Source organism: Dipodomys ordii, unplaced genomic scaffold, assembly GCF_000151885.1.
Source record: "Dipodomys ordii isolate 6190 unplaced genomic scaffold, Dord_2.0 Scaffold63, whole genome shotgun sequence".
Classification (NCBI taxonomy): domain Eukaryota; kingdom Metazoa; phylum Chordata; class Mammalia; order Rodentia; family Heteromyidae; genus Dipodomys; species Dipodomys ordii.
The window spans coordinates 8,062,061-8,088,681 of record NW_012267279.1 but is presented as its reverse complement, the minus strand read 5'-3'; the positions used below and the strand labels follow the sequence as shown (position 1 = coordinate 8,088,681).

Sequence of the window (26,621 nt, the reverse complement as noted above, 5' to 3'; positions counted from 1 at the left end):
TTTCATTTGTAAATACGGATGCAAATTCCTTAAAGGTCAGCATAGTAAATACAGCAGAAATACAAAATAATTATCCCTTGGTGATTCCCTCAAGAGAATTTCTTTTTAATAATGAACTTTGTAGTTTTTTCCTAGCGTTCTGATTAATATGACTAATCACATTATGAATGCTTAACTCTTAGTGCCTTCCTGAAATAAAATCAACATAAGAAAAAAATATTCAGCTCTTCCTCGAAACACAGAAATGCAAACTGAAGCATGTCAGAAATACTACTTTATGCCATTCAGATTCAGCAAAAATCAAAATGTCTGACAATACAAGTGCTGATGAGAACATGGACAAAATAGGAATGCCCATATATTGCTGAGATATGAGAAATGATGAAAATATTTTGGAAAGCAATTTGGCAATGAGGTTGAAGCCAAACAGTGCCTATAACCAGCAATTTTGCTTCTACATTTATAGTCTCCCATTCAAAGAAGTGTGTATAAGAATCTTGTATAATAAGGATGGTGATTGACATGCTGTTGATTGAAGAAAAAAATAACTAATATCATTGGCAGGTAATTGCTGTGAATATGCTAACACACACCACCTATTTCAAGAAACAGTAAAAACAAATGTGAAACGATGTTAACATTTGCTCAGTTTATGTCAATAACTCATTGGCATTATGTTATTTTCTGTCCTTTTCCAAAGATTCTAGGTTGTTTTAGAATTTTACAAAGGGCTTATAGGAAGAGTCAAAAGGCAAGTAGTCTGTCTTGGATTCTTCTACATCTAGATAAATTTGTTGTGGTTGTCATGTCACGCTCTGACATTAAATGCTTTTCTCACTTGTTTGTGATAGTATCTGGCATAACTAGCAGCAAGGGACTGATACTATAGGTGTCATATTTCTTAATTAAGCTGCAAAAATATCTTACTTGCTGGCATTATTCTAGCTGTCCAAGGTACACAGAATAAGAAGTGTTATTCCCTTCCAACTACTCATAGTTGAGCAAGAAACTCAGAATAATTAAGATGTCAATGTGATGATAAGAAATGTGGTTGAGGTTTAGACTTTGAGAACAAAATAAAGGGAGTGGCATGCTCTTTCTATGCAGGCTTTGAAGACAGATACACTTAAGCTTTGATCTGGATCGGTAAAGCTAAGAAGCCAAAGGGATAAAAGCAACAGGTGAGAAACTCTGAGTCCTGTGCTTAGCCAAGAACAAAGATTTTCATGAGACAGCACCACACAGCCTACTAAGGAGAGGGTGAGAAGTGGGAAAATGGGGGAAAGGAGTGGGTCTTCATGTGTGGGGCATTCCTTATCTCCACTGGCAAACTCCAATCTATTCTTCAAGACTCTGTTGTTATGGACCAACATGTAATCTCAGGGCATTAGGTTGTCATCTGCTTCTGATGCTGGAATGCAGTCATTTCCCCCCTCCCCCCAACCTCTACACTCCCAAGCTCCCTTTGTGAAAGCCTTCACAAAATGTGCTTTTTTTCCTTCTTTTGTTGTGTTTGTGTGTGTCTTTTTAAAATTTCTGTACTTTGGGTCTTGTATATAAGTTTATCTTATTTGGGAAGGGTAAGGAGGAGCCCAGAAATAGGGGTCAAAGAGTGAACAAATGTAGCAGTGATATTCAGTAGACACTAGGTTGAAAATGAACTGAGCAACTTGTGAGGCAGGGAGATGAGGAGGGAAACCCTGGGAGTCAACAGGAGAAGAGGTGAGGCTGTTCAGAAAGAAATTTACTCATGACCTGACTCACATAACCGCAACACTTTGATACTAAAAGTGAATACATTTTGAAAAGAGGAAAAGAAAAAGAAGTGTGAAAAAGGCACACCTTCGTTGCTATGGAAGCCTCCTGGTCTTTTGTAGATGAGATACTACCTGTTCCACCTGGCTTGGATAAACATCTGTATCTTCTTTCTTTCTTTTTTAATTTTTAGGATTTATTTTCAACTTCTCTACAAACGTATTTCTTTATCGTTCTATTTTGCTTATGCTTGGAGATTTAGTAAGATCAAATTACCAGAGGGGAAAACAGGTTCATCAGATCAACCATGATTTATTGAATTTAGAAAACTGTCTCTACAAATCCCTGGGGTGTTTTTGTTTGCTTTATATTTTTTGTCTTGCCTTTTGCTTCTTTTTATAATTATCTTTAAATAGTTGTACAGAGGAGTTGCTATTTAAGAAGGCAGTTTATGAAGGTAATATATCTGGATCAATGCCACCCCTTTCAACATTTTCATTCATCTCTTGTGACTGACATGACCCTAAGGAGCCTTCCCACAGGTCCTGGGTGACTTGGCCCACCAAATTATCAACAACAGATCAACAGCAATCATCAATGATAGGTCAAAAGCTGTTGTGAGTCTGCCAAGGGCTCATCACAGCTGTACATCTTAGCTATGGGCTTTGGAAGCATTAAAATCATATCATTAAGACCTCAGCCATCCTTTTAGACAGGATTCAGTTGTGTATTTAAAACCTTAAAGGTTGGTCCCAGCTGATCCCCTTCAGCCTTGGGTAGAGGCTCTGGTCCTGGGAATCCTGGGAGAGGCACTGGCACTGCCCAGTGCTGTCTGGGTGCCTCAAAAGAGGTATTACATGACTAGTTTTCAGCCTATCCAAAATTCTACTTCCCTTTTCCACTAGAACTGAGATATTTCCTTGAACACTCACCAGCTGTAATGCAATTTTCTTGTTTCTTTTTTTGTCTATATAACCAGGACAATCATCCTCTAAAATTTCTGGAGAGATAAGGTGAGATGCCTAATGCTGAGAGGGAAAGCCCCACACTTTCTCTACTGTGTGCGATTTCCTCATGAAGAGAGAAGTTCTACAGTGAGGAAATTATACTTAAGAGAGACAAGAAAGTGATTCAGGAACTTAATCTCAAATTCGGAGATTACATTTGACTGCCTTCTTGAGGAGCAAGCATTTGAAGTCCATTTTAGACTAGTTCTTAATTACTAAGAACTTTACTTATTTCCTAATATTCTTTTTTTCTGTTCTGGGCTCAAAGTGAGGGCTTTAAACATGTCAAGAAAATGCTCTCCCATTGAGTATCACCAGTCTAGCATTTCCTGTGTGTGTGTGTGTGTGTGCGCGCGCGCGCGTGCGTGCGTGTGTGTGTGTGTGTGTGTGTGTGCGTGCGTGTGTGTGTGTGTGTGTATCGGTACTGGGTTTTAAATTGAGGGCCTCACATTTGCTAGGCAGGCTCTCTACCACCTTGCTTTTACTCCAACACTTGTTTTGCTCTAAGTTGTTTCTTTAGGTAGGTTCTTTCACTTAAAACACTCATTTTCATTATTGTTCTATCAGGCTAACAATGTATAATTTATATAGTTTGATATTCGCCTGGTTTATTGATGCTAGATGTGGAGGAAGATGTAAAATCTATACTTCTTGGGTGTTGAGGGTTTAGAACCTTCAAGACCTTTCTTGCTAATGGGCAACTACTGAGTTTTCTGAAGAACAAAGTGAGATTTCTTTTTCTGTTTGTTTCTTTTGTTGTTGTCATTTTAGTTTTGATACAGGGCCTTGCTGTATAGTCCAGGCTGGCCGTAAACTCATGATTAACCTACTGTAGCCCCCCAAGTGCTAAAATTATAGAGATGCACCACCATGCCCAGCCCCCCCCTTTTTTTTTAAAGAACTTTAAGACCAACTTGAGACAGGGCAGTACTGACAGGCTTCCTTCTCCTCCCATCTCTGCAAACAGCTGCCTTATCACTGTTGGGGTATGGATCATTGTTTCTTATATAGAGATGATAACTCTACATAATTGTCTATCTTGAGTCACAGTGGAGTTAATCATAGCCTGTTTTCCCAAGCATTGAAGGGAATCATAACTTTCTAAAGTTTCGGGAACCAGGCTAGTTTTGTTTTCTCTGGGTGATCCTGAAATCTTGAGGAGCTAAACTGACTACCAATCACAAACAGGTCAGCTCAGGCATTAGTTTTGGAAATGGCAGAGAGTGGATCCAATTCCAGCTTCCCTCCATTCTTCGGTGGATAAAACACCACGTTTATCATGCCAATCTGTGTAGGAGTGAATGATTTTAGATCCTAGCTAAGGAGTCCTGACAATATGTTCAGACTGCAAGACTCACCCAGCCTTGGTGATCCAAAGCTGTAAGTAGAAACAAGAAATTCCTTTTATTCAGTGCAGGTGGCTTAAGCCATAATCCTGGCTACTTGGGAAGCTGAGAATACGATCATGCTTTGAGGCCAGCCCTGACAGAAATATTCAGGAATATCTCCCCACCCGACCTCCATCTCATCCTGTTTAGTTTGAGTTGAGCACAGTAGCATGCACTTGCTATCTCAAGCTATGTGGGAGGCTGAGATTGGGATTATAGGTCCAGGTCAGCTTGGGTAGCCAAATCCACATGACTCCTCGATGGAAAGGAAGCTAGGACATTGTAGAGAAGGCCTCTGGCCCCAGTGATGAGGGGAACCTTCAAAGTAGGTGCAGTGCAGCTCAGATGCATTCTTGGGCAGCAAATGAGACCCTGTCTTAAAAATCAAAACAGGGCTGGAGGTGTGGTTCAACAGTATTACACCAGCCTAGCAACCATGAAGCTCTGAGCTCAAACCCCAGTACTGCCAAGAAGAAAGAAAGAAATAGAAAGAAAAAATAAAGCAAAAGAGAAAGAGAAGGAAGGAAAGAAGGAAGAAAGGAAGGAAGGAAGCAAAGAGAAAGAAAGAAAGAAGAAAGAAAAGATAAAGCAAAAGAGACAGAGAAGGAAGGAAAGAAGGAAGGAAGCAAGGAAGGAAGGAAGGAAGGAAGGAAGGAAAGAAAGGAAAGAAAATAAAAGATTGGTTCTTTCCAAGCCCAAATATAAACAGAACTGGAAAATATTGCACTGTGGATATTTTTTCCCCTCAGAATTGCCTTGAACACATAATTACAGAGAACTATAGTCACAGACAGTGTTGCACTGTCATGTGCTAGAAACTTTTGCCTGTGTACAATCTCTGATTTTTAACCAATAAAACCCTACCTCAAATGCAGTCCTAGCCTCTGTCAGTTCCATAGGCCAGGTTGGTGTCAGGATGGTGTGGAGGCTTCTGGACCCTTAGGATTTTTTTTTGCCTCTGTTCCACAAAAATAAATCTAAGCAATATCTGAAATTTGAGTAGCTTCCCAAGAATTCTGCCTAAAGACAGTTTTATAGAATTCACTTCTAGAAGATTCATTCAGTATGCCTGGGTCCATTCAGAGTCAGAGTCAATGTCCTCTCTCTTTCTCCCTCCCTCTTTTCCTCCCTTCACTCCTCCCTCCCTCTCCCCCTACCTCTTCTTTTTTGCCAGTTCTGGGGCTTGAACTCAGAATCTGAACATTGTCCCTGAGCTTTCTTTTATGCTCAAGGCTAGCGGTCCACCACTTGAGCTACTTTCAGCTTTTTGATGGTTAATTGGAGATAAGAATCGCTCCAGCTTCACTTCCTAGGCTGGCTTTGAATGGTAATCCTCAGATCTCAGCCTCCTGAGGAGCTAGAATTCCAAGTGTGAGCCACCACACTCAGCTCTTTTTTGAAACTGGAAATCGAACCTAGGACCTTGTGCATGTTTGAGAAGCCATGGACCACTGAGCCACACCCACAGTCCTCACAGCATCTTCTAACCTGGGTGTGCAGAAAGAATCACCACACTACAAGATAGAAAGAATCAGACGTTACAACTAGTCCTGAAGAAGACCACTGCTTAATTTTGTTGTTTCTCCATGTTTTCTTCCAGAGTTTGGAACACGGTATAGTCATGAAATGTCTGTGACATTGCATTTACTACCTCTTCCTGGTAAGGAGTTACACATGGAACCTGGCATTGCCCTCAGATTATGGTTCAATTAGGTTCAAGAGCTAATATGCAAAGGGTAGGAGCAAAATAGGAACCCTAAATCTCCTTCTGACTTGTTTTCTGAAAAAAATGCATTCTTCCATGTTTATGAGAGTTTCCCAGCTTCCTTGTGGTTAAACGCCTCAGAAAACACAGCCTCTTTCCATTAGCCACACATACAGTATACCAGAATCAGTGGCCAAACTGGATTTAAACTGCCCCTTTTCTTTTGCATATGGATTAGAATATAATGAAAAGGAAACAACAAAATGTTTGCAATTGGAGGCATTATCCGGGAGTCTTTTAATTCAGAACAGCAGAGTAGCTCTAAAGATGGAAACTATAAAGCTGCCAGCCCTTGCTTTTCCTTAGACACCACCATCCCCTATCACAGGCCACTCACATCTTTAGTGAGTATTCAGGTACCGTGGAAGGTTATGGGCAAGGATACAGATACATTCAGCAGCTTGTGGAGTTACAAGGTAGACCCACCATTAGTCCAAGGACCCATATCCATTTTTCATTGTTCCTCCTCACTTCAGTCTCTTCCTCAGCCTTCGCCTCCTTCCTCCCATCTCATACTGCACATTAGCTGGCTGGAACTCCAAATCCAGCCCAGGCCTTTGGCTCTTGTCCTCCTCCTATTGCTGTCTGGGGTCAGAGTCAAGCTTCCCTCCTACTCACAAAGGCTGACCTGGATTTTGGGTCTATTCCAACTCCTCCAGATACAGTCCAGACACCAAACAAGTCCTTGAGCACTGTGTATGGAGTCTGGAGTCACCCACTCCGCTGCTTCTTGTGTCATGAAGCTCAAAATGTTCACCTCTAACTTCTGATGAATTTTCCTTTAGTCAATCTAACTGAGAGCCTTGAAAGCAGCAACTATTCATGAGTTGGGAAGTCAGTTTAGGGGTGTGGCCAACATTTTTTTTCAAAAAATTAAAACTGTTAAAATTGAACTATTATAATAGATTACTAAAAGTAACAAGAAGCAATGCCACATGAAACTTACGGTCAGTTATGTGTAAGTATCACATACATATGCAGCCTCAAGATGTAAAAATACGTCTTTTCTAGATTGTCATGATGACTCTAGATTATTATAACAACGTATTTACTCCTTTTGTGTTTGCTCTGCCTTTTTTAACAGATAGGCAGCTAGACAGCCAGACTGACAGCCAGATATATACACACACACTCACCCACACAGAGATGGAAACATCTACAAATGTTTTCCGATATCAACTGTTGGTATTTTTGATGAAAATTCACCACAAATGCGGTGTTGTTATTAAGAACAACAGGCAATTGGTTAATCGCCCAGAAAAGTTGTTCTCATAGCTGAACTTTACAACTGCGGCTCCATTTCTCACGCTCTCTAGACTCAGAAATTAAGCCACAGAACCACTGTACACCCTCTGAATGCCAGAATGGGGTGGACCATCCCCTCCTGAGTGGTGATGGAGGCTGTCACTTGGGAGGAAGTGACTCAGAGTGAGGGCACCACTGGAGATGGCTTAAAAGCACTGTATTACCAAAGCAGCATGTTGCCTGTTGGAAATTCTGGGAGGAGAGGCTAAGTGGGGCAAAAAAATCAGTCACAAGTGGAAGAAAATTAAAATCACTGATCATGCCACAATCGACACACCTGTCGCCCACATTGTTGTGACTGTTTTCACACTTTTCTCCAAGCGTATCTACCTACTTGGTCCCTGCCTTTTACCTAACATTATGGCTATGGTTATGCCTGCTCTTTATAGGTTATGCTCTTTGCTCTTTGCCTAACATTATTGTGGTTATCAAATGTATCTTCATTTCATTAGATAATGCTCCCTAGCATTGCTTATAATAACTGTATTTTCTTCATATTACAGATACATTTTTGGTACAAATCCTTTCTGTAGATTGGATGGTTTTCATGTTGTATTTTTGTAACAGCACTTTTGCAAAAGCAGTATCTTTTCATGTACAATGGAAATCATATTTTGTAATTTTTATTGTTCTTTTCTCATTGCATTTGCACAGAAAGTGACATAACCCAACACAGTCAGTCCAAAACATCCATCCGCCAGGGGTAACAGTGGCAGGGCGGATGATTTGCCTTTTCAGCCATGACGCGAACGGAAAAATTAAATATTTGGGATTTCAAATATCATTTTTCCAGAAGATAAGTGCCTTGAACACAAGACGTTGACAAGAGAGGTTTTCTAAATTCCTTTAGCAGTGAGAGAACCAAATGGGGGATTCAGATATAGTGTGGAGAGGATCTAACCCTCTCTTGTGTCATTGGGTGGAGAAATATGTACCTTGAGGGGAGGCAATATGGTGGAGGAATAAAAAATCTCTCAGCTCTCTCCTCTCCTCCTTGAGAATTAATTGTGAAGAGAAAACGGAGAGTAGGGCAGATGTCAAGAATGCGAGATTCAGGGCTGGGAAGGTGGCTCAGTGGTAGAGCGTTTGCCTTACATGCATGAGGCCCTCGGTTCGATTCCTCAGCGCCACATAAGCAGAAAAAGCCAGAAGTGGAGCTGTGGCTCAAGTGGTAGAGCGCTAGCCTTGAGCTGAAGAGCTGAGGGACAGCGCCTAGGCCCAGAGTTCAGGCCCCACGACTGGACCCCCCCCCAAAAAAAAAGAATGCGAGGTTCATCTTTGAGTCTCAAGGAGGCAATTGCCCTGCAGACTGGACCCACCACATCAAGGTAAATGGGGAACTACAGTCAGGGTGGATGGAGAAAAGACAAACTGATTTTGTTACAGTTTTAACTTGGATTCTTTCATTATAAGTGACAGAGTGAAAAAATTATATTTATCGTCCCTTTGATTTTTTTTGTATTAGGATTGGCTAAATAATCTGCTGAGCTAAGTACAAAGTAAAAATGCAGAGCCTCTTATGTAAAATTATTAAAGTTTTCAAGATGTTACAGCATGGCATTGAGTGAGTGCCAGGCTTTTCTAAATGAGGCCCACACCCATGCAGCTAACCTTGGTATCTGCATTCTTTGCCCATGTTTCCTTAGTCCAGGAGTTGGTAATTTGTTCTGTGAAGGCCACACAGTAAATATTTTAGCTTGGCGGGGGTGCTGTTGGGTAGATATTGTCTCCACAGCAAATACTCATTGACAGTCCAAGAAGAAAATGAATCTGGTTGTGCTACAATAAAATTGTACTTATAACAACAAGCTGCAGGCCATTGTCTGGCAACCTCCATCCTACATAGTCTCTTTTAGTCATGTTCTTCTAACTCTTGCATTTACTGTTCTCTTTCTCACTACAAGCTATACACACACTATACACACAAACACATGCACACACATACATATACATATAGATGCATTTCTGAAAGCAGAAATTCTAGTTGTATTTTGCTATTCACTTCCTGTTATTTATTGCTGTTATTTATTTTGCAGTCATTTTTAATAGGATATAAATCGTGGACAGGAAAAATTGTACTTTGGGATATACTTGGAGGTATTCTTTCTGACCTAATAAATATTTCGTGGGCATTTGAAAGGAAAGCTTATTCTCTGTGGGGTACAGGGTTCAAAACATATTTGTTAAATCAGCCTCATTAATTATTATTCAAATCCTCTGTCCTTGGGATGTGTAAGTATTCAAAAGGATGTATTTCAGATTCTGCTGACATAATGACTGCCATCTTCAGTAGCTGAATTCAATTGGGTTATCTTACTCTTTCTCTGAATACTGAAGCACCCTTACATTCCTACGACAAATTGACTTAGTCTTAGAATGTTATTCCTTTACTATTCTGTTAGTTTTGCTCTAATGTATTTGTTTAAATATTATAAGTTTTCATACAAAAGTTGGCAGGAAATTATTTGTATGAACGTATTATCTGGGGTAGATATTTACTTCAGAGACATGGTAGTTTCTTTAATAAACTGAAAAGTATCATCTTTTCATTTTCTATAGGAGAATGAAGTCTTGTTTGAGGATGTCATCAATTTTTCATGATGCCAACTGGTCTGAAACCAAATATAGCTTCATAAGGATAAAGTAGTCTCCCCCATATAATCCAGATTTTGTTTAGTTTGTTTATTCTGTTTATTTTATACCACATATTTTTATTCAATTTCATATATATTTTCTGTTTTAATATCGAGTAATATTTTTCAGTAAGGGCCTGTTGGTTGACTCCTTCAATCTCAGCCTACCCAATTTGTTTCTGTCAATGTTGCCATGCTTTTGATTTGAGGCAATGTTCCTCTGGATACCTCCCAAGACCTTCAATGTGGAAGGGCTGCAACAAGATGGCTTTAGGTGATCGTGGATGAGTGAGATGCCCCACTAACTATCTATGCTTAGATTCTGTTCCTTTCATTAAATACTTCAGCTCATTTCATTTTAGTGTCTGCACTAATGAGAGCCTGAAACACTTCCAAAAGCCACCAACACTTTTATTTCTGCGAAAGTACTTTCCGTTTTTAATTTTGCCAGACCTATTTGCACTCTATCATTCATTGATTGGGCTAGCTGACTTGTGAATGTCCCAGCAATGCGTTTTGGAATCTACAAAGATGAATAGTTATACTTCACCTGTTTTGAGGAATATGAAAAAGAAGGTACTGTGATGAGAGTACTTTATATTTCCTCACCAATGATCATTTATAGTTAGCACTTCCAATATGGCCAGTTCCATTCTGAGCTCAACTCTTTATAATACATAAATACTATTTCCAGTTTTACAGATAAGGAATCTGAGTTTGCAGAGAAGCTAAGTCACTTGTTCAAAGACACACAACAATCAAGTGATCAATTTGGGGTTTGAGCCTTACAAATCCATACTCTTGATCCAAACACTATGCTCATCAAGTCTTCTTCCTGTTTAATTTTATGTTTTTATTTTTTTGAAAGGTAAATAGAGTAAGCATATTTGAAAGTGTAAGGAAAGCTGTGAAAGAAAGTAATGATATTCTCCCTCTGGAGAGGGTCCTCAAAGCTTGGGTGAGCTAACCTTCTGCTCTTAACCACTGTGCAACACTGCCTCCCAATGGAGGGGTCGGCAAATGTAGGATGACAGTTTCTGTCAGGTGCAGCATTAGGCCTAGCGGAGAATTCCCATGAATTGTTGTAAGAATTTGAGAAGGCAGATTCCAGAAAAGGCTTAAAATTAGGGCACTTAGGGGACGTTAGGAGTACTGATTTGGTTACCCATTGTCATGGAACCCAGTATACAAGGCACTTCACCTTCCAATCCTCCTTCCTCTTGTTCTGTGGCATTACCTTTTATGACAATTACTAAATGTCAGGACGGGCATAGAATCTGAAATAAGAACAGAGCTACTTCTAAGCATAACAGGGCAATATTATAAGACGACAACAAAACCACAGCAGGGCTGTCTTGGGCATGCCAGGCTGTTTGGTTACCCTGTTAAAAAAAAGATCTTTACTATCCCACGTATATGTGTTTATACTTAGTGCTATCCACTGTCATCCTGGTTTGTTTGTTGTTTGTTTTTTTTGTGTTTTGTTTTTTTGTCGGTCATGGGGCCTGAACTCTGGGCCTGGGTGCTGTCCCTCAGCTCTTCAGCTCAAGGCTAGCACTCTACCACTTGAGCCACAGTGCCACTTGCAGCTTTTTCTGTTTATGTGGTGCCGAGGAATCAAACCCAGGGCCTCATGCATGCAAGGCAAGCACTCTACCACTGAGTCACCTTCCCAGCCCCCTGTATTTCTTTTTAGCTTATTATTTATTTTTATTATTGTGATTACTATACAGTTACAAGCAGGATTCTTCATTTTTATCTCATTGAATACATAATTTCTGGAAACTTGGTATCTGCAATATAATATTGAGATAGGGCATTTATGTTAATACTAGCCAGGCCTTCAATACTCCTACCTAAATCTCTGTGTCACTGAGATGACAGGCGTGTATCACCGTGCCAAGCCAAGCCTTTGGCTGAAATGAAGTCAAGAAAACTTTTTGTGCATGTGTGCCTAGGTTGGCCTCAAACCAAGATCCTCTAATCTCTACCTCCAACATGCTTAGAATTACAGACTCCAGCCGGGCGCTGGTGGCTCACGCCTGTAATCCAAGCTACTCAGGAGGCTGAGATCTGAGGATTGCAGTTCAAAGCCAGCCCGGGCAGGAAAGACCGTGAGACTCCTATCTCCAATAAACCACCAGAAAACTGGAAGTGGCGCTGTAGCTCAAGTGGTAGAGCGCTTGCCTTGAGCTGAAGAGCTGAGGGACAGCGCCCAGGCCCAGAGTTCAAGCCCCATGACTGACAAAAAAAAAAAGGATTACAGACTCCACCACCGGACCCAGCTCCTGCACTATTTTTATGTAAGGATGTTAGCAAGATAGATATGACTCTGCTTTTAATCCTTCTGCCATCTTTTGCAAGAGGCTTCTATAGACCTTGAGTTTAATCCTCACTACCCATCAGCCTCCCCCAAATCTGTGAGACTCCATCCCAATGGAAGAAGCTAGGCATTTCAGCTTTGGCAGGAAGTGAAAAATAGGAGGATTTCACTCTAAGTTTATTCCCAGGTAGAAAACAATACATTATTGTAAATTAACCAGCATAAAAAAAGGGCTGGTGGTATAGTATCCACCAAGCAAGTGTGAGGCCCTGGGGGAAATCCTAGAAATTTGAACAAGAGCAGTAAGAGAAGGAAGAGGAGAAAAATGAGAGGAGACAGCGACAATTTTAAGGACGTTTTAGCAAACTGATGAAGACGTTGGAGTCCTGAGCTAACGCAAGAATTAGATGAAGAATGGAATAGACCCAAGATCATATGGGAGTTGCTCTTCTCAAACACCATCAAGTATTGCAGTGTGAGAAAAAGAATTAGCCACAGATCTTTAACCTGGGTTTAAGTTACCACCATTTACTGAGGCTAGAAATCGAAGCAAAGATAACTTCAGTAGGGGAAACACCTAGATGATCATCGTTCTAGCAAAATGCTATCCCCTCACTCTTCATTGGTACAAGTCTGACCTGTTTTTTCCCCTTTCCTTCAACTGCTTTATTTACCAGCTCTGTTTAATGGAATTTCTTCTTTTTGCCCAGACAATTCCTGTTGGCAGTTTTTCTGGTTTGGAACTTGGCTATTTCCCTCTTTAAACTCCACCTCTTCTTGACATTTTGAAATACAATATTATTTGGATATTTCCTTGATATTATTTACTACCCATACTCAAATTTTCAACTACGGCCCTTGGGCTAGCAACGTTGAAGTGTTTGTTTTTAGTTCCAAACATCAATCATATCACCTCCTCACCGCACTCCACCCAAATCCCCACATGTTCAGACAACACTTCGGGGAGCTCTCCTCTTTCCTTTTGAAACCTGTTCCTTACTTTTGCAGCTCTTTCCTCCCTGGTCTGTTGAATGGCTCTTAACTGTTCAAGTTCTGTTCCTCTTCTACACAAAAGATTTCTCATTTTTATTCCTCCTTTTCCCACATTCCTGCTCTGCTAGTCAATATATTTATATTTCTAAAACATATATACGCTTGAATTTTGGCTTCTAAAAACCTCTAGTCCTGAAACTTATTAAAATTTTTTGTGCCAGTTCTGGGGCTGGAACTCAGGGCCTGGGCACTATCTCTGAGCTTTTTTGCTCAAGGCTAGTGTTCTATTACTTGAACCACAGCTCCACTTCTGGATTTTTGGTAGTTAATTGGAGATTAGTCTCATGAACTTTCCTGCCCAGACTGGCTTTGAACCATTATCCTCAGATCTCAGCCTGCAGAGTAGCTAGGATTTATAGGTGTGAGCCACTGGCACCTGGTTCTGAAACTTGTTGTTGATGGGTTAAAATTCAAACTCTTCCTAGAGTTTGACAAAGGTCAATTTGTTTTCTTGTCTGTTGCTCTTTCTGAACTTCATAATCTGACCAACTTTTGTTCAGTTTCCAAGACGCTGGTCCATAGATACTTCCTCTATGAAATCTGCTAAGCCTCTCTCAGATCAACCACATCATTCCACCAGCCGATTCACCAGTTCTTTATTTCTTCCACTAAATTGTGAGGTCCTTGAGAGTCATACATGGTACAGGCATCTTGTAAATCCAGAAGTCTAGCACAACTTGATAAATATCCATTTGAAATAATATATTTCTTGCCCTTAGCCAGGTAGTCTTACCTAGAATCTTGCTTAGAATCTGTTGTTTTTCTCTGGGTAATTACCATCACTAATACCACCACCACTATTATCATCCTTCCTCCATTATCCCATTACCATTACCATTGCCATTAAGTCCCTCCTCCTCCTCCTCCTCATCATTATTACAGTCACCACCAATATGACACCAACTTGTCTTCATCATCACTACCATCACCACCCCCACCATCATCACCATTCCCCCTCTACTGTCATTACCATACTCACCATTGCTAACATCATCACCAGTGTTATTATCACTGACCACATCTTCACTGACAACATCACTACTATCATGATCACTGTTGCCACCATCACTACCATCACCAACACCATCTATCAACTGGCCCACGTGTGTCAAATGTTTGATTTTAATTTTATTTCATCTTCACAATATCTCTGAGTATACATTTTAACAACCATTTTGTTAACATGAAAAACCAGGGTTCAGAGAGGATAGTTTTTCCAGATTATCATGGTCGATGAAAAGTTGAGCTGATGATGGAAGCTGAGGAGATACTGTAGGCTTTCAGCGCTGACACTGCGAACTTCTGTGAGTGAGGCTCAGTTCATCTGCATGAGCTCCAGTACCCCAGTTTATGCTGGGAGTCATGATGGACAAGGAAGAAACAAGTGTCTAAGCTAGCAAGCACCCTAGCTTTGATGTATATGTATGTATGATTGGCAACATGGAAGGACAAAGTATAGCCTATCTGTGATGTTGGCCTACCTGTGTGACCTTGGCTTACCTGTGTGACCTTGCCTCTTCTTCCATATCATGTTATCTTCTTTCTACGATTGAAAATAAGAACTCCTTTGAGAGTGCAGGCTCCCTCAGCTACCTCTTCATTAGAGAGGAAAAAAGCCATTGTTATGGGTCAGCTTTTCTTGTCTTGCTGGTAGGGATAAAAATATCTAGCTTCTAGGTCATATAAAGTCTGAAAAATAATTTGGTATATTACTAGACAGACATGTTTAATCTATCCTTAAGTTTTTATTGTATTTAATGCTTTCTTTTGTGCCAGTACTGGGCTATAACGCTGTGCCTCATGTTCTCTTTAGTTGTTCCCACCCCTCTCAAGTGTGGTGCTCTTCCATTTGAGCCACAGCTCCACTTTCAGCTTTTGGTTGGTTAATTAGAGACAAGTGTCTCATGGACCTTATCTGCCCAAGCTGGCTTTGAACCATAATCCTCAAATTTCAGCCTCTTGAGTAGCTATGATTGTGATCATGAGTCACCTGTGCCCAGCACATATACTTCTTCTATGTTTCTTGCCAGCTGACTATGGCCTGCTGCTTGTACTGATAATTTTGTATGGCTTACCAAAGATACTATAAATAACCAAATGGCCTTTGGCAGAAAAAAATAGCACCCACCCCTGTGACTGTGGGAGCCAGGGAGCTAAATTTTGGAAGCCACAAAATGCATATACGTCTGCTGGCTCTCTGAAGTTTGGATCTGGTCCAGGTTTGAGAATCTCCTGTTTAGCATATTTACTTCCAAAATCTACACTTTGGTCCTGTTATCTCCACTTCTTCCCTTAGTTCCTGCTCACATGTGGTCCTTGGATGTGAAAAACCTAATTGCTGACATACACAGCTCTACCCTACCATCATTTACTCAGGGGTTTTCATCCAAGATGGCATCACTTCTAAAAGCATACTCAGAAATATGGTTTATCATCTTAAGCATCCTGTAGTTCCCTCGAATTGAAAAAAATCTGTCTCACCAAATTTTCCAACTGTACCCATATTGAGAAATACTGATTGGAGCCCAGACACTCTCAATTCAGACCCTGAATCAACCTCACCAGTATGTGGGCATCTCAGCTTCATTGCTACCATGTTCCAGGGGTTACTCTCTCCCTAACCTGTCCAATTTTTCCCTTGTATTCCATCTACTATGGGAAGAGAGATTCTTTTTTTTTTAATTTCTAAGACAAGGTCTGTCAGTGTAGCTGAGGCTGACCTAGAATCTGTGATCTTCTGCCTCATGGGAAGAGACATTCTTATCTTGCAAATATATTCCTGTGAATTTAGGTGGTAGAGAAACGTATTTCTTTCAAACGTCCATTTAATCCAATTTCTCTGCCCTGAAGATTTCATCTAATGGATGGAGCTTATGGGAAGGGAAGAAAAGAAGAGACATCACTGCTTCCTGAGCAGATTTGAACCAATATGTCTGACAGTTATTTCAGACTGATGAAACACCCAATGCGTAGATCCGAATTGTCCGCCCCTAAAGTCTTACCTCCTTAGCCTACCTCCTTGACCATGTCTTTGTTGACTCAGGTTAAAGCAGTGCATTAAATGCCCATGCACATCTGGCTTTGATTTCCTTCAGAATGTACTCCTTTAGTAGTCCTTTTCTATAAGATAAGACTAATTCTGGGCTGTGAGTGGAAGGATATACATATACATACATACCTACATATATACTACTTGTGGCCAGAGCATATCACTGCCAGCAAGATCCTCCCCAGTGTTTTCCTGGAGTACCAAGAAGTCTCCACCAGCCTCGTTCCCAGAACAGACATGAGTACAGCCTCAGCTGCCCTCGTCAAACATGGAACACATGCAAAGAATAAACCTCTGCTCTTTTGTACCACTGATTTTGTGGGTTGTTTGTTACCGCAGTGGAACCTAGCCTGCTTTGATTGATTTTTATGTTCTTTTGCCTGTTCAGATTCTTTCCATCCTTTTGTGCTGAGCATAAGTCAAAGAGGCTTGGGTTTGAGGCTTGTTTTTACCACTTAAGAGTGACCTTGGCCAGACTCCTTTACCTTAGTTTTCATCTGTGTGAAATGGTCCTTATGACTGCGTAGACCTCCTGGGGACTACAAAGACTAAAAGAGATCATACAGGCAGAGTGCTTACCACAGTGCTAGGCAGGAAGCCAGGCCTCATTACCTCATTAACTTTGTGTGTGTGTGTGTGTGTGTGTGTGTGTGTGTGTGTTGCTGAGCTTTTCTTTTCAAGATTAGTTCTCTATCACTTGACAGATAGCTATACACCTCCAGCTTTTTAGTGGTTAATTGGAGATAAGAGTCTCATAGACTTAGGTGCCAAGGCTGGCCTCAAACCATGATACTCAGATCTCAGCCTCCTGAGGAGTTAGAATTACAGGCCACCAGCTCCTGCCTAGGAACTTACTTTTTAACTTCCTATTGATCTAAACTATACTGTGTCTGCCACTGCCTCAAGTCCTAACTAAAGCCTTTAGCTTTGGTTAAAGTCTCTTAAAGTCCTTTGACTAAAAAGTCAGCACTCTAAGACGGCTTCTTAATTCTTTTGCATTCTTTGCACCTCCCAGAACAAGATATGGCTTGCAGTAGGTCTTTATGTTACCCACCTCTTTTCTTAGAACACCAAGTAATTCAGCCACTTAGAGACAGTACTGAGAATGTGTTTATGTTGCATGCATGTAAAGAATCAGCTGAGTTTATTTTTAGAAACTGAATTGCTTTTTTCAATACAAAACTGACATGTCTGTAAAACATGTCAAGAAACGTCCAAATACTCTCTTTGTCTCACAGCAGAGATATCAGAGGGAGAACTGAGATCCAGCCTCTTGGCCTCACACCAAAACCGACACAAGTTCTCAATTAGCATAAAGCAAATCTCATTTGCATTTATATGACAGCCAAGACTGCCTAAGGGATGCCAGAGTTAGTACCTAGACCACTAACAGTCCCTAGCATTTGGAGATAATTACAGGTTATGTTAGGACAGACATCTTCTTCCAGTACTCCTGGATTCTATTCTCAGCTCTACACTGACTTTTACCAGGTCTCCACAGCTAAGGAAAGTGAGTAATTACTTGGCTGATCCAGACAGAAAACAAAACAAAACAAAACACTTTCACCTTACTTATTTTTATCTTTAACCCATACACCACGCTTCTTGACTTGTAAGCAATTTTACCATGTACTGCCTGGCCAGACAGGGCTGTTCCGAATCTGCTGAATAATTGGTGGGACATAAACCAGTCATGAAGCTGGGAACCTGTGGTTCATGCCTGTAATCCTAGCTATTCAGGAGGCTGGGATCTAAAATTGAAGTTCAAAACCAGTTCGTGCAGGAAAGGTTGCAACACGCTTATCACCAAATAACCACCAGAAAGCCAGAAGTAAAGCTATGGCTCAAGTGGTAGAGTGCTAGCCTTGAGCACAAAAGCTCAGGGACAGTACCCAGGCCCCGACTTCACACCCCAGGACTGGCACAAAACACAAAAATGACAGCAGGAAACAATCATGGAAAAGAAAAAGAAGAAAAAATAACAGGTCCTATCCCTTGAAAATTTTCCTGATGTCTGTGTGTGTGTGTGTGTGTGTGTGTGTGTCTGCACATGGGCATGTGCACATTCATGCTTGCATGTTGGGGTTTGGACTTAGAACCTGTTGCTCTCCTTTAGCTTTTTCTCTCAAGGCTGGTGCTCTACCACTTGAACCATAGCTCCACTTCTTTTTTGCTGATTAACTGGAGATAAGAGTCTCACAGACTTTCTTGCCTGGGCTGGTTTCAAATCTCAGTAATTAGAAATCAGCTTCCTATGTAGCTAGGATTACAGGCATGATCCACAGACACAGTCCTGATGCCCTTTTTTTGTACTTTTTTTTACTGTAAAAATACTGTACAGAGGGGTTACAGTTACATTAGCAAGGTAATGAGAACATTTCCTATTGAGCAAGGTAATGAGTACATTTCCTATTGTTTGTTGCCTCCTCCTTTGTTTTCCCCCTACCATCCCTTCCCTCCCACCTCCACAACTATTCCCCCCCTCAAGTTGTAAAGTTCATTTTCAACATAGTGTTTTGTACATCTCATTGTTACAATGGGTCAACTTATCCTTATTTAAGCATTTTGTTTTTTCCCTTCCCCTCCCCGAATTAGAGAAGTGTATATACAAGATGCAGGGCACTGACATCAAATACAGTGAAAACAGTGGTTATACCACAGGGGAGGAACATACAAACCAATAAAAAAATCACATGGTATATTATAAATACATTAGAAACAATAGCAAGAAAGAAAAAAGATATTTGTGTCCCTATCTTGGGGTTCATTTATGTTTAACAAAGTCCTGATGTCTTTTAAAGTTATTATTGGGAGATATTCAAATGGCCTGTTTCCTTATTCAGAGTAAGGTTTGCATCTTTATTACTCTAAGCCTTCTTCCAAAGTATTTCTGAAAACAGACTACACTGTGTGTTTTAACACCTCTACAGACAAGTTTCTCTTTTTAATTAGATTCAGCCTGATCTTTAAAAGCAGAAGAACCAGATACCACAAACATACCTCCAGGTCTTATTCACTGCTTGACTCCAACAGTCCTGCTGCATCCCAATGGGCCACAAGGGCTTGGAGTACCTGAAACTTTCAGCCAACTGATTTAACAGTGAGAGCAGTAGCTTCTCAACTAAGGAACCTTAATTGCCTTATGCATGTGACTTATTGAAATTTTGAGGCAGAGGTGTGTGTGTGTGTGTGCTCACGCACATGCACACATGTGTGCGTGCTTGCACGCCTGTGTGCACGCATGCTATCTTGGACTTGAACTCAGCTCAGTACCTGAGCATTGTTAGGGTTAGCTCTCTTATCACTTGCACCACAACTCCACTTCTGGCTTTTTGATGGTGAACTGGAGATGAGTGTCACAGACTTTCCTTTCCCTTTCAGATCTCAGCCTTTTGAATATCTAGGATTACAGGCCTGAGCCACTGGCACCCAATTTGATGCAGAGATTTTTAATACACCTGTTTTTTCTAGTTGTATTGCCATGGGTTTCTCATTATAGCCCAATTACACAGGACAAAAATGAACAGAAAGCACTGGGCCGAGAGTCGGGAGCAGATATTGTCCTGGTTTTGCCATACTATCATCCTAGAACTCTGGCAATTCATGCAGCCCAGAGCGTTAAACAAAGTTTTTCCATCCATAAGTTAGGAACAATCCTGCCTGCCCTAACTACTAAACGAGGTTGATTCTAAGACAAAAGAGTTTGTGAGACTCCTATTAAATTCCTTCTTGCTTTTGCAAGTCAGTTGTTGGGAGACAAGAAGATATTTTCCCAGAAAAATCAATACTTTGCTGGTAATGAGGTACAGTACTAGTAAAGTCTACTTCATGTCTGTGTACCTGGGATATAAACACTGCATTAGCCCCACTGGTTGGCAGCACCACAGGACGCTCAATGGTGAGTTCTACATTTGGAAATCTGGGTGAGTGAGTGATAATTTAGGGTGAACAAATGATGCCTAACAAACAAGGAAGGGAAGCTGGAGGCCTTCATGGTGCTCATGGTGAAATGTGGGGAGCCTTTTACATGTAAGGATTTATTAGGTGTAGGAAACAAATGACAGGCTTTGGCTCTTGGAAGTCTTCTAACTAAAGCTGTTTAGCGTCTCCTCCCATCCTTCAGCCCACCACCTCCTCCCCTTTCCTGTTCTCTTCCCCACATTCTATTTTTGAAATCTTTAGGGCACATATACCATAGCCAGCGCTTCCTTGAGACTCAAGATGGAAAATCTACTTTCTTCATTAAGTGCCTAACAGAGACCAATATGTGATGAATAATATAGAAAAGCCCTGCAAGAGAGGAAAGGTGCTTTCATGTCTATGGGTTGGTCAAATGGATGCATGAATCTTAGAAAACTTCCTGGGAGACTTCAAAAGAGACTTTACTGTTTTTCTCTGGATAAAAGCTTTCCAAATCAGACTTTTCAAATCCCTGATTGAATTCCCAGCAAGCTACTTTTCCTGACTATAACCAGAAAAGCATGTTTAAATGAACATGAAATTCCATCAGTATAAAGCCTTGTGCAGTCCCTTCGCCAAAGCCTCTAATAACGCCTTATTGTGTTTCTGTGGTGTTCTAGGTTATTATTACCAAGTCTTTGCTCCTGGTTGAGAAAACATGACGTTCCATTAAATGTATAATCTGGGTTCCCTTCAGGCCAGAGAGACATCTTACTTGTATAGCTGAAATGATGTGAGAGTTAATGTAATGGAAAAGGGAACCAGTCCCAAGAGGAAAGGGAGTTGTGGGGTAGGGAGAAGAATGGTGGACTTGGTCCAGGGAGACCCACTGGTCTCCATCTGTAGATTGTGTCTACCAGCCAAAGGATCCCAGAAGCTCAAGGAAAGGTCAAGTCAGCATTCTTTCCTTCCCATTCTGCTGTGGCTGGGTGCTGGACAGCAAAGTCTAAGGAGGTTCTTTCTAGGACATGGTCTTCTACCATGTCTTTAGGTATTGCCATGGGGCCTGCTTTTTATGGCTACCTATTTGCCCTGCTTCCAGTTCCAGATTTTAAAAAAAAATTGTATCTATTCGCTCGACTGAAGGTAGCAAGCTGGATGAACGCACATGATCATACCAAGTTCTAACAAGTTCATTATTCACCATGAAAATATCCCTATCGTCAGGCACTGGGGCAACTGTGCACGCATGCACATGTGTGTCTCATGTGCCTCTGAAGTCTGCTCAACATATTCCTGATGAGCGTCAAAAGATCCATAGTACATTTAGAAATTTAAACAGCAAAGAAGCCACTTCCTTTGTGGTAGAGAGGGGCTGGAAGCTCAGCACAATGATTGTAAAGGCAATTGACTCAAAATACCTTTTATTTCTTTTGTGGGACTTTTGGTCTTGGGACTTGAATTCAGGGCCTGGGTACTGTCTCTGAGCTTCTTTGTTCAAGGCTAGTGTACTATCACTTGGGTCACAGCTCCACTTCTGGCTTTTTGCTGGTTAAGTGGAACCCAGAGTCTCATGAGCTTTGCTGCCCAGTCTGGCTTTGAACCACAATCCTCAGATCTCAGCCTAAAGAGTAGCTAGGCTTACAGGCATGAGTCACTGGCACCCAGCCTCAAAACAACTTTTAAAATATGAAATTGTTATGTGTTTGTTATAGAAAAGTTTATTCAGAGAAACATAAAATTATAATTTAAAAATCTCTGGCAGAGGTAAGTAGCTCAAAATTGTAATTAACTACTTAGGAGGCTGAAATCTGAAGATCCAGGTTTGAAGCCAGCCAAGGCAGGAAAGTCCATGAGATTCTTTTTTTTTTTTTTTGGGTCCGGTTGTGGGGCCTGAACTCTGGGCCTGGGCGCTGTCCCTCAGCTCTTCAGCTCAAAGCTAGCGCTCTACCACTATGAGCCACAGCGCCACTTCCAGCTTTTTTTTTTCTTTTTTCTTATGTGGTGTTGAGGAATCGAACCCAGGGCCTCATGCATGCAAGGCCCGCACTCTACCACTGAGCCACCTTCCCAGCCCAGTCCATGAGATTCTTATCTCCAATTAACCAGCAGTAAACAAGAAGTGGAGCTGTGGCTCAAGTGTTAGAGTGTTAGCCTTGATCAAAAATACTCAGGGAGGGTGCCCAGACTCTGGGTTCAAGCCCCAGGACTGGTGAAAACAACAACAACAAACTCCTACAAATAATATTGTTATCATATCTGATCATTTTAGTTATATACGTGTGTGTGTATGTGTGTGTGTGTGTGTGTGTGTGTGTGTTTAATTTTTTTTTTGACAGAGTATTGCTACGTAGTCCAGGTTGGCTTCAAACTCACAGTTCTCCTGCCTCAGTCTCCTGAGGCAGCTTCCTGAACTGGGTTAAAACCTCTGAATTTTTAAAATAAAGATATTATCATAGCATACATAATGACAGTTTTGTTTTCACTTAGGAGTATATTACAAGAATTACTTGTTTCTATAAAAGTATCAACATGTGTAATATATACACACATAATATACTGCATTGTCATGTCTTTCTTAATCTGTATCAGGCCAATTAGGTAATTTTTACCTTTTCATTATTATGAACACCAGTGTTTTGAGGTACTTCTGCATGACTATTTGGGCTTTTTTTCTCTGAGATATGGCATTGTTGGATGGAAATGAGACCTTTCACTGTTTCAAAACCATGTGATACACACTGCCAAATTGTCTTGTTGGCACTATTCATAAAGCAGGCACGTGTGGCTATTTCAATTTTGATTAACTTAGATAAACTGAAAGGTTTATTTCCTCCACAGCATTTAAACCATTTCAAGCTCTCACTAGTTATATAGTGGCTACAATATTAGACAGCATAATTACAGAATATCTTTATCATCCCAGAGAGTTCTCTTAGACAGTGCAATTCTACAAAGACTGTACCAAATTTATATTTTCTGTAGGAAGGAACAACAGTGCTCACCTTCTGCAAGGTGGCCAATCAACAATATCATCATATCAGTTAGATTTGGTTAGATTTTTTTTTTATTTCTCTGAATGCAACTGAAATTTAACATCTTGCTAATTTATTGTCTTTCATATACATGTTTCTTTTGTGAATTATGCAGGAAGGCTCTTTTCACGGTGCTGAGTTTTGAAACCACTTCAGTCTTTACAGGGTAATTTATGTTGCCTAACTTTTTGTAACTATCCTTTATTTATAGAATTTTTTTCACCTATAGATGAGGATAATTTTACTATATTCAAAAATGTTTTATTCTCCTTTAGTGTTTCTTAATTGCTGTCATGCAAGCTCTAAACCTGAGATGACAGAATTCTCACTAAAATGACCTTATAATTCTTTGATTGTTCCTTTTAAAATGTTTAAAATTTCAGTTCTTCTGGGAATCTATTTTGGTGTGGGGTATAAAGTAGAAACTGATCTTTTTTTCTTTCCCCCTGTTACAAACCATTTGTGCAAAAACCATTTTAAAAAATAATCAATTCATGCCCAGTACTGGGAAATCATGCCTGTAATCCTAGCTCCTCGGAAGTCTGAGATCTAAAGATTGTGGTTCAAAATCAGCCCAGATAGAAAAGTCCACGAGACTCTAAATTCCAATTAACTAGCAAAACACTAGAAGTAGAGGTGCGGCTCTAGTGCTAGAGTACCAGCCTTGAGCAAAAAAGCTAATCAAGAGTGCAAGGCCCTGAGTTCAAGTAATAGCACACCCACCCCCCACACCCCTACACCCCCACACTCCTCCCCATATAATTCCTGTCCTCCTGATTTTAAATTCCAGCAAATGATTACATGTGCTTGTCTAACATTTCCTTGTCTATCCACCTATTCTTTGGATTTTACCATGCAGCTTTTGTTTAGAAAGTATGCTTCATTATTCTTTTCCAACCATGTTTTCCATCTAACACCAGCCTAGATTCATTTTGCTAATTCTTCCCAGCTTCCCCAAATGTTCTTGCAGAATTTGGGCTGCCAGATTTAATTCAACTTGGAAATGAATTTGGGGAGAATTGATGATCTCTACAGTGTGGAGTCATGTCCCTCTTTTAATGGTGGTTGTGTCCCTTTCCCCAAACTTCCCTTTGTGTTCCTGTAAACTCACTGTTGAAACAACACAAACTAACGAAACTCTGTGATTTTAGACCCCCCATCCCGAGTCTGGGAGCAAGTCCTCTTACTCACTAGAAGCAACCAAAGAATTTCCATTTCTTAGCATGAGATTATATTTTCACTATCCACCTTCTCATAAATCTGCAAGAAGAGATCTCGCGTTTCATCCAAGGAATCTCGAGTCCAAAACAGCATTTACGGAAAAACCGAACTCCAGGAGCAACTGCAGAGCACATTTGGTGTCTAGTGGCCAGCTTATTTTGCAGGACTCTTTTTTCCAACTCCCAAATACTTTCCAGCCTGTGAAACTCATCTCCTCACCACCGTAAACTGCAAGAACCTCTCCCCCTTGGCACCGAGGGCCGCTGGCACCGTTATAACAAGCAGGGATCTTCTCTAAGGGGCTTTTAAAATTGTATTCTAAATTTAAAAAGTTGCAGTAGCTGATTTTCAGCAGATAACTGGGGAGTGTTTAATTGGTTCCGAGTTCAGCTCTCTTCTGAGCAAAATCCTGAAGTCTAGCTGCCAGGGCGTTGAGCTAAGAAACCCAGGGCTCCTGCAACCCCTTGGTAGCCTACCAGACATCAGGCCTGAATTCCCTTACACCTGGGATCTCCAGTGCAGGAAGAGGGAGAATTTACTCTCTGGGAACATTCAGCAAACAATGCCTGGAGACATTTTGGCTTGAGGTGACTGGCACCGAGTAGGTCAAGGCCAAGGATGCTCTGAAACATCCAGAAACGAACTGCCGGGGACGGCTCCACACCGTGATCAAGCTGAGATCTCAAGAGTGGGCCAAGGCAGGGAACTCTTGCCTTCTATTTTCCCTCTTCACGCTGGGGCAAGGTATTCTTAAGATCATAGAGGGGGCCTTCTGGGCGCCAGCCTTTTCCAAAAGAGACCTCCGGCTTTGAGATGCCCACCACGCCTCTTACTTTTAGAAGAGCAAGCGTCTAAGTCCTCAAGACACACACACACACACACACACACACACACACACACACACACACACACACACACACGATCCACAGCATCCTCTGGCAGGCAACCGATCACAGACGGTAAGCCAGGCAGCGAGGTCTGTGTCTCCCCCAAAACAAACCCGGGGGTCGCCTCCCCGGGTGGGAGGAGCGGCTCCCCCAACAAAGGCACGCGGCGCCCCCCGTGGTCCCCACCGTGGGTCGCTCGGGGGGGGGGCGCGCCCGGGCGGCCGGGGCGCAGCGCGCGGCATCTTCGCCGGCTTCTCTAGCCCAGGGGACTCACAGCACTTACTTGTCCAGGATGAAGTACAGGTCGAATCCCCCGTAGCAGGCGGGTCCCCCGTCCTCCCTGCGCCCCCCGTGCCCCGCACAGAGGAGCACCAGGGCAGCCAGGGACAGGCACTGGAGACCCACGCCCAGGGCCTTCCGCTGCGCGGTGGCCATGCCCGCGGTGCGCCGCTCGCTCTCCCGCCGGGGTCCGCTGCTGCCCACGCGCCGCGCGCTCGCCACGGCCCTTCAGGGACGCGCCATCGGGCGGGGGGCTCCCTTCCCGCGGGTCTTCTCGGTCCCCCTCTGGCTGCCCTGCAGCCGCCCGGAAGCAATTGTCTGCCGGAGTTCAAGGTTTTCCTCGGGGTTTCCGCTGCGAGGCTGTGGCTCCTGGGTTTCAGGTTTCAGGAATCCCACGGCCGTCGCTCCGCTTTCTTTAAAGGGGCTGCTGCGGGCCGGGCCCACGCCGCCGGTCCCCGGGCTGCGCCCCCGGGCTGCAGCGGCAGCAGTTCCGTCTGGACGGCTCTTTGTCCCAGATTTCAAGTCTTCTGGGGTGGGTTTTCAACTTACTCCTCGGCCGGGGCCGCGCTCGGCCCTTTCTCCCTCCCCTCTCCCCCCGCGTCGGCGTCTTCTTTTTTTAATTTAATTTTTTTTGGGGGGAAAAGAACATCTAAAGAGTGCCACCTGCTGGCCAAAGGCGGCAAAGGCGGCTTGGGGTCCGCGAGAGCGCGGCTGGATCTGGCCCTGGGGACGCCCCCCTTTCCCCCGCTCCCCCCGGCCCCCATCCAGGGTGTCAGTCTCCTTTGCCTTATCAGTTTTCAGGTCCGCCACGCACGCTGGGTCCTTCTTTGGGGGTCATGTACCTTCCCTTTCCTTTCTTTCCCATGGCCCTTTCTCCATTCTCTTTAGCTTTCCTACACTTGATTTTCCATGTCTGCCCTGCGGATAGAGACATTGTAAATATTTGATAGAACTCATTTCCTTTAAGCACAGTGGCTCCCGACTCCAGTCTGGGGCCTTTTTACAAACATCAAGTCCATTG

General features: G+C 42.1%; 1 protein-coding gene across 1 annotated transcript in view; it reads right to left on the bottom strand.

Annotated features, from left to right (window-relative positions):
• The window catches only part of Antxr1 (anthrax toxin receptor 1), a 212,097-nt gene extending 186,008 nt beyond the window's left edge, over window positions 1-26,089 (bottom strand). Inside the window, exon 1 of the mRNA XM_013022556.1 lies at window positions 25,605-26,089. Within this exon, the coding sequence (XP_012878010.1) occupies window positions 25,605-25,756 (152 nt within the window). The 5' untranslated portion in view covers window positions 25,757-26,089. The remainder of the gene's footprint in view (window positions 1-25,604) is intronic.
• Window positions 26,090-26,621: the final 532 nt, after the last annotated feature.